The 15,730-nt window shown below is 31.5% G+C and overlaps 1 protein-coding gene across 1 annotated transcript in view; it reads right to left on the bottom strand.

Annotated features, from left to right (window-relative positions):
- Nucleotides 1-12,122: 12,122 nt before the first annotated feature.
- The window catches only part of LOC132721449 (NEDD4-like E3 ubiquitin-protein ligase WWP1), a 30,823-nt gene continuing 27,215 nt past the window's right edge, over nucleotides 12,123-15,730 (bottom strand). The window contains exons 18-20 of the mRNA XM_060705756.1: nucleotides 15,489-15,593; nucleotides 14,905-15,001; nucleotides 12,123-14,538 (exon numbers count right to left, since the gene is read on the bottom strand). Coding sequence (XP_060561739.1) covers nucleotides 14,366-14,538; nucleotides 14,905-15,001; nucleotides 15,489-15,593 — 375 coding nt within the window. The 3' untranslated portion in view covers nucleotides 12,123-14,365. The remainder of the gene's footprint in view (nucleotides 14,539-14,904; nucleotides 15,002-15,488; nucleotides 15,594-15,730) is intronic.

Genomic DNA, 15,730 nt, shown 5'->3' with positions numbered 1-15,730 from the left:
AGTACAGGCAATTAATCACCATGTGATTGATAGGGTGTCACGTTGCCGTCCAATGTACGTTTATTAAACTTTAAAACTGGTTCAAGTGGTTTCGACCACACGTTAATTAATTTCTTAATTTTAATCTTAAGCACTTTCTGTGAATTGATTAAAATAATCAACTGAGGTTATAATTAATATCAGATTTTAATGAACATGTATTCCCGTATCTATCTTTAAAGATAACACGGCAAACCTTATTAATAAGATATAAGATAATAAACTGGTGACAAACCTACAGTAAAATAGGTGCGATTTTAAGTATTTGAGCAAGAATAATAAAAACCATTTTACAACGTATGTGCCAGACAAAAAAAAAATTAAAATATGGATTACATACATGCATTTAACGTTGTTACTTTCGGTTCCTAGAACATTTGTATATTGCATTAAGCTTAACGAAAGAAAGAAAGAAAGAAAGAAAGAAAGAAAGAAAGAAAGAAAGAAAGAAAGAAAGAAAGAAGAAAGAAAGAAAGAAAGAAAGAAAGAAAGAAAGAAAGAAAGAAAGAAAGAAAGAAAGAAAGAAAGAAAGAAAGAAAGAAAAACACACACACCCGTAAGTCGAAACTCAAAAGTGGCCCTCCAAGGTTCCCATAGAGAAGTCATATTCGGACTTATTTACAAATTTTAACCTTCGTTCAATTACATATATTATTCATAAGCGACCGTCAGTAAACGCACGAGGCGAAGAGAGTAAAAGAATACTGGAACTACTTTATTTTTAAATAAGTTTAAAAGTCTTTTTAATGAGTACATATACCCCTATTTAAAAAGTAAATATGAATTTCTATCGCAATTATTTTTGATACAAAAAACAACAACAGAAGACAACTAATTTTATTTCATGACCATTGATTTTGTGAGGAAACATTCAACAAATCCATCAAACAAGGGGTCATGATGGCCCTGAAACGCTCATCTGAGATTCACGCTAGGAAAGGATAAAGCCAGTAATGGATATCTAGAAAAAAGGTGATCCCTCGGAAGCATTAAAAACAGCAAGATATTACATGAAAACTGCAGACTCGGCTTGATCGAGTCTGTACATGAGGGGTGATGAAAGAGTGCAACATCCCCCACGCCCCTAGCACCGGCTTGCTCAGGTGTCTGCGTGGCCGAGTGGTTAACGCGTCGGACTAGTAATCTAAGGACCATCGAGTGGTTTAGGAGATGTTGCTTAATGACATTGTGGGCAACGACGGACGACGAAAACACTGCCATCATAGAAGCTCACCTCTGAGCACTTACAAGTGATCAAGTGAGCTAAAAAGAAAGCAAAAGATATGAAATCAGTGAAACCAGACAATTGATAACTAGGTGAAAATTCAGTACCTGCAGATAATTTGTCCTATATTACTAGATGAATCTCGAAGGCGTGCACAATCATAATTATATCGCTCTGCATTAACGCTAATAAAAAAGCCAAGACACCTGTATTCTGCCATAAAATTACTGATACTTATCCTAAAGAGATTATCAAAATGCATGAAATGGACAATGATGGTCAAATTAGTGAAAATGAAAATCCTGAAGGAAAGGTGTTCAAATGTGACGTCATAAATGGACGAAGTATAGGACGGATTATTCTTAAAATGTGCGGGAACGAAGGTACAGTGGATGATGCAAACCAAGCAACCATCAGACGCTTGCTTCAAGAAATTATAAATTATACCAAGGAAGAAAAGGAAAGCGTTTGGAGAAATGCAAGCATCACTCTATTTGACAAAAACTTTACATATTATACAATAACTTCCGGTAGGGGGCAGCACGAATTTGTTGTATCATACGATGGCTTTGGAAACCCGAAAGTTGTGAAAGCTGCGAAGAAACATTGCTGCATTGCTTAAAGTCGGAGGAAAACGTTCAACTTGCAGACCAATAACTTTAAACATGAAAAACTATAATGTAGAATTATGTTATAAAAATGAGTTTGACATTACATTGTTCTAATGTGTCAGATACGAAATTTGTTATGTTATAGACTATGTAATTAATATATGTTATCTATTAATTATTATATCTATAAATTTATTATTAATATATTTTATCTAAGATACTTCTTCCTGCTAAAAAAATAACGTACAAGATTTTATGATATTGCATTTTATGCAATAAAATGATATTAATTTAGCATTTGAGTTCGTTTGTTTAAGCAAGCATTTTATTTTTTGCCATGAAGAATATATTAGTTATCGAGGATGACGGGACACTCATGATAAAAGGCACACTCGTAAAGAAAACCAACTTTTATACGTATCAATAAACATATTGTGGTTATAACTATTTATTTATCGTATTAATATCAGTCCAAATATTAACATTACTAAGTTAAACATTAACATAATTTCATGTATTGTAATGACAAAGCTACTGATAAAAGATAACAAACTTATATGCGAGTTATGAGGAAGAATAATTATGTAAATATAGCAGCCAAAGTTCTTCTGAACAATGCTAAATACGACGTGGGTGATGATTTTGAAGTCCCGAAAATTAAAAAAAATATAAAGCACTATGATGGTGAAAAACACAAAACTTTGGCAATTTTGGAGAAGTGTTGTTCTAAAATGATAAAAAATGTGGCATCTTAATATTATGTGGCATAGTTGATTGACATTTTAAAGTGGTATTATATTTAAAAATAACGCTTTAAGAATTACCGAATTACTCCAGGTCCAAGTTAATTGACATTTTGGTAAAATTAAACACCATTCTAAAATAGCAATGCTTGGGACCCTACCTTCCCCATCCCCTGTAGTTAACTGACACCTTTGTTGCGTAATCACTAAACATGAAATATTATAAATAGCAGAATCATTCTAAAAACAAAAAGCTGCTAAATTGTCATGGGACAGTATGTCCCAGTTAAGTTCAACCTTAAATGTATCAAAAATTCAAAATAAATACAGCTTTTACTCTATAAAGGAGTATTGAGAAAAAAACCAATTCAGTCATATTTTGTACATGACGTGTATATATAGCACGAAAAGCATTTCGTTGAATTATATGTATATTTACAAATTTCTCAAACGTTTGATGTATTTCATAAACGTTAAGTTTAATACAGGCCTACAGAAGCTGACAGACAACAAGAACAAACTGTCGAATCCCTTCCTTGAAACCAAACTGTAACCAGTACCAATCAATGATTGTACCACGCCCCACACAAAAAATCAACAGCTTGCTCTTGACGGGGTTTGCACTCACCCAGCCAATAACCAGTTCAATGCATTAACCACTCAGCTACGCCGCTACTGTTAAACGTTATTCACATCAGGGAAAGTGTAGCTTTACAATAAAGAAAGTCAGTTTACTCATGCCCCGTTTAATAACTTAATTGGACTAGTCCATCTTTCAATCTAGACAAGGGAAAAATTTCTATCTTCGTCTGTACTGGTCGCACGAGTTGAATTTCTTGCCGCCAGCTGGACTGAACATGGCCAACGTAGAGACAGACACGTTTAAGTATGTACGGATGTTGGCTATTCAGTCACATCGGTAGTGTGAACGTCATATAACAACCTTCCAGCTGTACTGTTGGGGGAACACCTCAGACCTGTGTAATTTCAGACATCAACAGAGGTATCGACTTATCGTAAGCTAGTTAGATATTTCTTCCTCATATGTAAAAATCCAAAACCCTGAATGGATTCGAAACCACAGTGGCGAGAGGCAAGTGATTTTTAAGTCACCAACATTAACCACATAGTCACTGAGGCCCAAAAGGGGCCACAAAGGCCCCAAAGGGGAAAGACAACGAAAAAACACGGGGTAATAATCCATGATTTTATTTCTCTTGATATAAGCAAATATTGCATCACACAATTTTTCATACTAGACACATTTAACAGTAAACATAATATAACAATAATTAAATTAAAAGAAGAAAAAGAAATCAAAATGACATTTATACATGATAAATACAGTGTCCACTACTATAAACCTGCATTTTGAGAATTACAGAACATGCAAAATATAGAATAATAAAAATTATGCCAAACAGATTTTATAATAAAAAGCCAAAATAATCTTTTACCGAATAAAAGACATATAAGTGTTTTTACAACATGTGCCCCTTATAACATACAAGGATTTTCATAGAACTGATAAAAGTCCCTATTTGTAAAATACATCTTCATAAATGTACCAAATGTGTAATATTAAAACAAATTTTATGACAGAGTGCCTTTTAACAGCACTTTATTCAAACATTATTAAGCTGATATCATATAGGAACGTTTTTTTGTTGTTGTTTTCAAAAAAGTTAATAACAATGAATATACATACATAATTTTGAATAATTTTCTACAAAATGTGTAAATTTTATTACTATAATGAATTTTATTCCTATAATGATACTTAGTACTAATAAGATTTTCTTTCAATTTTCAAATCAAATGTTGCACTAAAATGATAAAATCATAATATGCTTAAAATTGATACAAACTCAAACATTTTGAAAACTTACAGAAAAAAATATTTCACTTGCAAAAAAACCTCTCCATTAAAAATTGAGAGAAAAACACATGAAAGAAATAAATCTGGAAAAACAAAACAAACATAAGTTTAACTGCTGCACTATAGTTCTATATGAAGTTTCCAAGTGTATAAATATAATATGATAAAGTGATGCATAAATTAAATATTACATACGATAATAAAAATAAAAACAAACTAACTTCACTGTTAGACAAGACATAATCACTGATCGTTTCTAAATCCATATAAATTACAATTACTGTTTCCAAATCCACACGAATTACAATTACTGTTTCTGAATCCACATGAATTACAATTACTGTTTCTGAATTCACATGAATTACAATTACAGGTTCAAAATCCACATGAATTACAATTACTGTTTCCAAATCTACATGAATAACAATTCCACATGAATGACATTTTCTTAGTACATGTGTATATGAAATATATGCATTACAATTACAGTTTCTAAATTCAAATCAATTACAGTTTCCAAATCCATTTCAATGACAATTTCTTAGTATATATGAAAAGTATGCCTCACAATTACAGCTTCTGATTCCATATCAATTACCATTTCTAAATTCATATGAATTACAATAACAGATTCCAAATCCACATGATTACAATTACAGATTCTGAGTCCACATGAATTACAATTTCTTAGTATATATGAAATATATATGTCACAATTATAGTTTCTTATTCCACTAAATTAACAATTTCTAAATTTTCCATATTTATTATATTTTCCAATTTTTAAATTTTTTACATAGACAATCTTTCTGAGACCCTCTTAACCAACTTGTTCTTACCTTTTACAGGTGTTAAAATATCTGAACTTCCACACTTTAAAAAAGAAACTAGAATAAGCCAAAAATTTATATATACAAGTGGTTCTGCAGATCCAATCATTTTACATTATTCCATGACAAACCCACAGTTTTTCTTTCATGGATATAAAAAAAAATAAAATCTTGAAATTTCACACTAAAACTAATATGGAGGTTGTAACTCTTCAAATCGTACAAATTTATGTATGAAGAAATACATGTACATGTATTCATTAATAAAATTCTATTGTAAACAATTTTCAATTTACCCATGTAAGCAACATGTATATTAAAACGTTTTTTCATTTTACAGAGCCAAAAAGATATTAAGAACAAACCAAGTCACTGCATAATTTTTATGCTGGCTCTAAAAACATTAAATTAAAAAACAATTCCCTACCAACCTTCCTACATTTTTCAACCATATCCTCTGAACCACACATATCTACATATTTTTGCCTTGACAATGTCACATTATGTAAATTACTTAACAAAAGTTATAACAAACACAAACTAACATATTAACCAATCATACCATTATTATCATGAAATCATGATGAATGTTTTACACCAAAATGTTTTAATACTGATACAAAACCAAAGAGAATTCATCATTCAGTTTTAAAACATAGAAAAAACTAAAATGCCAAACACAAATATTTCTTTAGACAAATCCTGTTTTAAAAATTCAATGAACCAGATAATGTAAGAATACAGCAAGTCTTCATAATTATACCATTAAATTCCCTGGAGGCGTAACATTTTCCAAAAGGGGGTGTTTTATTTCAACACAGTTTTTCCTTAATCCAAAAATCATGGTACATACCCAAATATTTTTCTTATATTTATCCACAGTCAAGATGAAAAAAGATAATCTAGTCACAAGTATACAGCTCAATGCCAAAAGTAAAATAATGTTGACAAAATCCACACAAATATCTTAATATTTAACATTTTAAAAAGTGTTGAAAAGGAGGAACTACATGTCAAACACTGGGTCAGTTTTGTAATTGATTTTATTAAAGATTCTTCCGGTTTCAGTACTACTATAGTTTTATTAGGGAGACGCCTTTTTTAATTTAAAATAACATTTTTTTACAAAAAGGATGAATCAAACTGATGAAAAAGAACAATAATGTAATGCGTTCTAGTCACTGGACCAAAGTGCTATATTGGATCTTATCTTAATGATCTGAATAACATCTTAAAGTCAGACATTGTATAAAGTTTAACAACTACATTCTAGCATGAACTGGACACGATATCTCACACATACATCCTATGATAAAACAGTAACAATTGGCAACACTGTACAAGTCGTTCACTTAAATTCAACATGATATATATATATATATTATATATATATAGATAAGTTTATATACAGCAGAATAATATATATCAAATATACAAACTTATAAACAACTACGAAGAAACTACGAAGAAACTACGTAATCAAACGGCAAAATTAAATCATGTATATCTACACGGTTTCGGAAAACTAAAACGTTATCACGCAACACAAAAACGTTACTTTTAAATTAGAATCCACGATGAAAAAATAAAAAAAACATGTAAAAAAATGAAATATGCATTAAGAATTTGGCTAACAGAGTCGTGTTACAAAAAAGCAAGAAATACAATTCTTTCAAGCTTTGAGTAAAATGAATATTCCAATCAAACAAGTCAAACATTTATCGAAACATTCTGAATAAAGCTGTTTAGACTATACTAACTCGTAGTTATCAAAATTGACCGCTGGCATGAGTTAACAACCCTTTAACGTCATTTACCCTTTTTTGATTGACAAAATAATTTTTCCGTTTAAACATATTTATTTAAGCTCGATTGCGAAACAACTTGTACCATCTTTTTATCACTTTCAAGTCTGCTCCAACCAGTACTGGTGTCAAATGAAGAAACATGGTCGTGACCTGACTAGGGCTCGAACACATGATCCATGGTTTGACAGGCAGACACCTTAACCACTAAGCTCCCCGATACAAAATAACTTTCCAAAGGCATTCAGATATGTAGCTCTCGACTATTAAAAAACAACAACCCCAAAACCTATGAAAGTCTGCTTCTGCTGAAGTATTCAATTCAAAACTATATTCAATATCTCAAGTGTAATTTCTTATTTTATTTATTTTTAACGACAATTTTAATGTTTTTTGACCTCATTTTTAAAATGATATCAAAAGGTCATTTTCTCATGCCAGCGGTCACACTATTTCAAACAATTTCATCTTTTTTGACTAATGGTTACATTCTCATCAAATTCTCCTAATGTCATTTATCTAAATTTCAATATTCATCAAAGTTTGACTTAATCACAGTTCTATAAAGTACTGGAACAACATAAAGCTCTGTTTAAAAAAACAACAACATAAACTATAAACTAAAAATTAAAACCTTATAAATAACTCCAACAGAGGAAAAGTTAATTATGAAAATGAATCTGAAATTTTGCAAATACATGTACATGAATTAAACTAAAACTAAATGGAATACTCTTCTATAAGCTTAGGAATAGGGCCTGGAATTGTAGAAAAGAATTCAATACTTTATCAAACAATTATCATATATTGTGAAAACTATAGTGTGCTGCTGGCAATGCTAAAAGAGGGTTGTAGGGGTGCCTGAGTGTAATACAGTCAGTCATACACTGATGAAAAAATATACAAGCATTAAACATTGAGAAAAAAAAAATCAATCTTTTGTTACAGAGATTATCTGTTTAAAATAATCACATCCTTATAAAGGAGATAACGAGAGAATTTCAAGTTTTTGTACAGGCTTACCAAATTAAATACACAAGCAAAACTTTCAAAACTGTTTTGAACAAAACAAACTCCTAAATACTAAAACATGATCTTACAAAAGCCTTTAAGAATTTATATTATACAGATATTAGAGGTCTTTTAACACGGAAATATTTTATCATATAGGTAAGTGGCTAATAGCAAACAATTTGCCCCTTATTCAGTGCATGCAATCTGAAAACTTAAAAATACCAAAAGCTTAACTGAACAGCACACAATTACTGGATATGTCCAAATACCTTAAATCTACTAACCAACACAAGGTGGTTTGTGATTTTTATCCAGATTTTTATACTTCTCAACAAGATTTTTATACTTCACAACAGCAGGTGCTGTATGGCAGCTGTAAAAAGTTGCCCTGTACTTCTTATTAGTGTAATTATTCTGATCCTTTTGAATCATTGATTCCAACACTTTAAGTGTTGAAAATTGAGTACCATTCAAGCCAGTGCTAGGGGCATGAGGGATGTTGCACTTTTTCCTTATCCCTCATGTACAGACACAATCAAACCAAGTCCCCAACTTTCTTTCAATTTTGGTGACTTCATTGCTTCTGAGGGATTACAGCTGCATAAGGTTTTTTCCCTACTGTGAAATTTTCATATTATTGTGTTGTGATTAATGCTGCCTAGGGATCACACTCTTAATCCAGATTTTGGTATTTTTTTATTTTTTACCAAGTGAATATCTAAAATGAACTTGTCAATCTACCCTTCTTTTTTCCCAAAAACAGATTCAAACCACCTTGAGTGGGTAAGTAGCTATAACTGGTCTAGTACAACTAATCTTTACTTTACTAGCTTTCTATATGAAATAGAAATTGTTCTGTTTAATATGTGTACAATACAGTTCATTCAGAAACTGCATATGAAAAAAAATCCTCATAGTAACTGAGCAACTAATTTTAAAGCAATTAACAAGCTGAATTTATATAATGGACTTGTCCATCTTTCATTCTTGGAACTGTCCAGTGTCAATTTTGGGGATATCAAGAGTTAAACTTAATATATATATATATATTATGTCAGCCCACAGTATAGAGCCTGGTCAGACTGCACAGTGGTGAAGGCTGGACTGAATCTGTACTGGTGGTGAATGCACATCACTTTCACTTCCAGCAGGGTTCAGGTTACACCGTGTTGACAAACATGCAATATACATTATAAAATAAATTTCTAACCAACCAAGACAATATGTATATTCTTGACTTTTCCACCAATATAACAAGTTAACCTAAAGCATTAAAATGAAAATAAAAACTTGCAAAAAAAGAAGATATGTATTATAATGTACACCTACAGTTGGAGTAAAAACTTAAGAAGCTTGGTATGTGACAATTCCTATCAAAACTGTGAACAAAAGAATTTGAGCATTTGTTGCATAGATTCCAACAATCAGACAATTAAAGACAAAAAGTGGACCTATGCAATATTTTAAGAACTTAATAAATTACCATATATTCTTTAACAAACTCTCCAATAGGTCCAAGGTGGCAAAATTGGAATATTTACTGACGTTTCAGCTTTACTGGTGGAGAAAGACCTCAGGCCTTGGATTCATAATAAACTGTAAACATCTTGGTTAACTCAAGTTTTCTTTTACATTGTCACAAGGCTTTTACTATGTTTAAACGGACTGGTGCCATAATTAGGAAAGGGGCGTTTATTAAAGAATATACAGTTTCAGTATACATATGAAAACAGAATAAAAATTCCCTAACAATTTTTTTAAGAAAGATAGGCTGGTTCTATACTGGTGTAAAAACGATAATCCTTTTTGATTCCCAGCAGGCAATGAGTTAATATAATATTTGCATGAAAAATAACTTCACTGTACATATCTAAAAGCAACCAACGAGAGTATAAAATAGTAATTATTACAAACTCCATAATTATAACATTTTGCCCTAACTATTCTAATAAGGTGTTTACAAAATTCAATCAATATCAGTATACAAATGGTGTCATTTTCCGACACCAAATACCTTCTAATAATCATAAATAGCATTTTCTTTACTGTGTAGACAACATAGAAAGTTTTAAACGATATATCTCTCAGACTTGCAAGTAAAATATATAAAACCCCTCAACATTTTACTTGTACACGTATATGATAACAACATTTCCATGAGAAACTCATTCCTAAGTAACATAGAAATTTGAATCCATCAATTCTGAATTAAAAAAGAAATCTTTGTAATTCATATAAAGTGCATTAAAAATTAAACGAAATAAAATCACCTTTTGATAATGAGTTAATAATAAATAGTTGAAAAACTCCACAGTTCAAATAACATTTGTATAGAAATCATTTACATAATATTTTCTAAGGTGGTGCAACAAAAAATTGAAATTTCCTCACCTAAATGTCGGGGCAAAAAAAATGTTCTACAGAAATTTTAGAAAATTAACGTAAACTTGATTTCTAAAAGAAAATTCAATTTTGCGCATGTCACTAAGGGTTCAGAGCAAAATTTTTTCAATTTAAAACTAACCAGCTTCTGTCCCGGGGCCCTAATCTCATGCCTAAAGGAGGGACCCTTTTTTAGCATAGAATCATACACAACAGCTATGATCTTAACAGTTCAACACTCAAGTTTTTTTTAATATGATTAAAGTTGTTTTTTTTTAATAAAAATATTTCTTTTCAGGGTGCTAAATACAGTGCAACTTCTGCAGTGTTACCCTCTGTAGAACCATCACTTCTTTACAACAACAGTTTCAATAATTCCCAAAGAAAGACTTGCCAATACATTTAACTTCTATGGAGCAACATCTTTAGGCAATAACCAAAACTTTTTGCCTCCTGAAGGTGTTACTCTGTTAGGGTTGTACTGTATTTAAAGAATGAGTTAATCTATTAAGAAGCTAATGCCCTCATATCTATATAATAAGTGTTATTAGATTTCCAGTTTATCTTGCATTTTAATATTGGTCGAGTATGCTTGAAGTTAGAAAAGATTTGTTTCATTACTATTTCTTGGTGAAATAATGTCATGTTTTATATAAGAAAGGCATGTTACAGGAAAATAATGATAAGAAACTTTATAAAAATGTGCAAAATATAAAAATATCAGCTCCAAATTATTTCATTAAGTGTTGTATTCCATCCAATCAACTTAGAGCAGTGTTTGTAGTGGTGTAGCTATAACATAAGTGCATTTTCTCAGTGATTTTCCTGCTTATATAACAGACTCCGATAAAAGGCCTCTTCCCAATGGAATTTTTTTTTAAAATCATGCAGTTTTCCCAAAAATCTGAACTTAAACCTGCTTTTTTTACTTCCTAAATAAGCAATTTCAGCGATATTTTTTAACAAAATCAAACAAGAGGGCCATGATGGCCCAAAGTCGCTCACCTGTATATAGGCCCCCCGGAGCGGGGCCAGTTTAAACCCCAGGGCTTTTATTTGAACAAACTTGGTTGACACCCATTAGAAGATGTTTCATGCTAAACATCTAAGGTCTAGCTTATTGGGTTTTCTAAAAGAAGATTTTTTATATATATATCTATCTATATATATATATATATATATATATATATATATATATATAATATAATATATATAATTGCCGTATACATATTAAACGTAAATAAATATCCGTATCGCTTCGCCTATTCAGCATATTTCACATATATATATATATGAAATAAATGTATGCTAAGAAGGCCGCAAGGCCGAAAGCTACGGCAAATATAATTTATATTATTTGCTATATATATATATATATATATATATATATACATACATATATATATATATATATACATACATATATATATAGATATATATATACAATATAGATACATACATATTACATATATATATATATGTAATCTGTATGTGGTATATATATATATATATATATATATATATATATATATATATATATATATATATATATATATATATATATATTATATTTATAATATGTATATATCTAAAAAAAAAGTCGAGCTAATGAATGACCCCAAGGGCCAATTTTGACCCCAGGGCTCTTATTTGAACGAACATGGTAGACATTCATTAGAACATGTTTCATGCTAAATATCTTAGCTCTAGCCCTTTGGGTTCTTTCAAAGAAAGTTTTTACTATATGCATATAGGGAAAATCAATGACCCCCTGGGGCGGGGCCAATTTTGACCCCAGGGCTTTTATTTGAACAAACTTGGTAGACACCCATTAGAAGATGTTTTATGCTTAATATCTTAGCTCTAGCTCTTTGGGTTCTTTAAAAGAAGATTTTTTTAAGTTTTTACTATATACATATAGGGAAAATCAATGACCCCCAGGGCGGGGCCGATTTTAATTCTAGGAACAAAATTTGAACAACTTTGGTTTTGGATCTATAGATGATACCATAGACAAAATATCAAAGCTCTAGGCCATTTACTTTCAGACCATAAGATTTTTCAAGTTTTCACTATATGTATATAATGAAAATCAATGACCCCCGAGGGCGGGGCCAATTTTGACCCGAGGGCCACTATTTGAACAATCTTGGTAGAGGTCTACCACACAATGTTTCATGCCAAATATCTTACCTGTAGCCTTTGCCAATTCAGAGAAGAAGATTTTTTTATGTTTTACTATATACATATTTAGAAACCTATGACCCCCCGGGGCGGGGCCAATTTTGACACTAGGGACAAAATTTGTACAACTTTGGTATTGGACCTTCAGATGATACCATAGACCAAATATCAAAGCTCTAGGCCATTTACTTTCAGACCAGAAGATTTTTCAAGTTTGCACTATATGTATGTAATGAAAATCAATGAACCCCCGGGGTGGGACCAATTTTGACCCTAGGGCCATTATTTGAACAATCTTGATAGAGGTCTACTACACAATGTTTCATGCCAAATATCTAATCTGTAGCCTTTGCCAAATCAGAGAAGAAGATTTTTTTAGATTTTACTAAATACATATAAGGAAAAACCTATGACCCCCAGGGCGGGGCCAATTTTGACACTAGGGACAAAATTTGAACAACTTTGGTAGATGACCCATAGATGATACCATATACCAAATATCAAAGCTCTAGGCCATTTACTTTCAGACCAGAAGATTTTTCAAGTTTTCACTATATGTATGTAATGAAAATCAATGACCCCCAGGGCGGGGCCAATTTTGACCCTAGGGCCATTATTTGAACAATCTTGATAGAGGTCTACTACACAATGTTTCATGCCAAATATCTAATCTGTAGCCTTTGCCAAATCAGAGAAGAAGATTTTTTTAGATTTACCTATAGACATATAAGGAAAAACCTATGACCCCCCGGGGCGGGGCCAATTTTGACACTAGGGACAAAATTTGAACAACTTTGGTAGAGGACCCATAGATGATACCATATACCAAAAATCAAAGCTCTGGCCCATGTACTTTCAGACAAGAAGATTTTTTAATTTTGTGTTTTTTGAAATCCTTTTTTGGCCCTGTGACCTACATATGCAACAGACCGGAACCATTTGAACAACTTTGAAAGGGGACCACCCAAGGATCATTTCTGCAAAGTTTGGTTGATGTGCAGTCATTGGTTTCAGAGGAGATGTTGTTTATGTGAAAAGTTGACGACGCACGACGCACGACGACGGACGACGGACACAGGGTGATCACAATAGCTCACCCTGAGCATTGCTCAGGTGAGCTAAAAATCAAGAGGCTGGGGCCTCTCCCAAAATAAGTGAGAAAATCACTGCTTATGAAACAGTTCTGTTATTTCAGGTCTTGTAACTAACATTACATCTGTCATTCCTAGAGATAGTAGATAAAGACCTTCTATATTAACTATTGATATAACACTTCGAGTTCAACAACGTCTATACAACATGGGAGACAACTTCTGTATAACAGGGGCAATAACTTCTGTATAACAGGGAGCGAACAATTTCTGTACAACCAACCTAGTTAATTTTGACGGAGGTATTTGATCCTGAAATGTTGCACTGTGTAGCTTAATCAACGAGTTCCGGCCCCTCAATTTCCGGTACGGACCGGTCAGTATTTTGAATACATTTCGACTTTGGTTATAGAGCCTGGCACCCATCATACTGGTTGTTTTAAAGCTTGTTTAACATTTACACCTTGTGACACGTATACATGTTCATTTTCCTTAGAAGCGGAGTTTATCTTAGAATGTATAAAAACACAACATAATGTTGACTATCACATGAAGAAGTTCGCTATTCCTGTCCGAAACCTTCGGTTTCTTCAATAGCAAGAGTCAGTTTCTCACAGAGCTGTTCGTAACTTCGGTACGGCGGTAAGTCTATTCTGTTAAAACATGTATGACTGCGTGGTAGCCACGTCTCCTTGCCAACTTTCTCTATACAGAATCTTTGTGGGCCGTTGCTCCCTAAATATAGAACATTACTGAGTGTTTAAAACTTATTTCATGTATTAATATGATATATTACTTAATTTTTTAATTATATATTTGTTGCATTTTTGTGTATTTTCTATACAAATGTAAATATATGTGACAACATAGTATGTGTTTATGTGTATTTCCCTGAATAAATTAATATGATATAATGAAAAGGTTCAATATATCTGAGTAAATTTTGAAGTAATCTTAATTAAAAGCCTTTCACACAACAAAAATCTATTGATTTTTAAAACACAAGGAACGATGCAAGGACATGCTGGCAAGAATATTTATTGATCATTTTATAATTTCAGGAAGTTAAATTTAGTATGCAGTATTAAAAAGATAATATACCCATGAGTTCAGCAAAACCTCCCACTGGTAGACGACATGTTCCTGTCACAAACTGTAACAATCTCGTCCTCTTCTCATTCTCCAACTCACGTACCATCTGATAACATAGGAATGTCATTGATATAACAATTATAATTGAAGGTTAACAATTACCCCACATAACATCTGATGAATTAGAAATTTAATTTTTATTTTGTAGATTGAAAATTTTTTATCGTAATTGTTTAACTCTATCAAAGGAAGCAGCCATACTAGCAATCCAATGCTATCATATTAAAAATCTGACAGAAAAATAATAATGACATTGAACATCTTGGTCTCTGGCATTTCACAATTAAATTTTTTATTTAATATAAAAAAGCATATAAGAAATGTAATTATACTAATATATAGAAAATATTTAAGTTTTTTCTAAAAATACAAGATTTATTTTCATTAATGTGTTATGAATTTAAATATTCCATGAATGAAATATTTTCATACCACAGAATGAAAATAAATCCTGTATTTATAGGAAAAAAACTTAAATTTTCCGTTCATTATATACTTAAATAATAAATGAAATATTGAAAAGAGTAATTGACCTTCCAGAACCAAACAACTTGTTTGCTATTCCTTTGGTAATGCCTATAGATGGTGTTTCTCTCCCAGTCATCCACATCCACCTCTTGCATACCACACAACATTAACTGTAATCATAAAATAACTACATCATTATAAACACTGCACAAATAGCAAAATAATAGTATTTGGCAAATGATCTCTTAACAAAAATTGAAAGCTCTGTAAACGAAATCCTTAAGGACACAAGACTTCATGAAAATTT

The sequence above is a fragment of the Ruditapes philippinarum genome, unplaced genomic scaffold, assembly GCF_026571515.1.
Source record: "Ruditapes philippinarum isolate M1 unplaced genomic scaffold, ASM2657151v2 ctg1766_1_1_1_1, whole genome shotgun sequence".
Lineage (NCBI taxonomy): Eukaryota > Metazoa > Mollusca > Bivalvia > Venerida > Veneridae > Ruditapes > Ruditapes philippinarum.
Note: the sequence above shows the minus strand (reverse complement) of the source record. Positions and strands in the feature narration are given on the sequence as shown.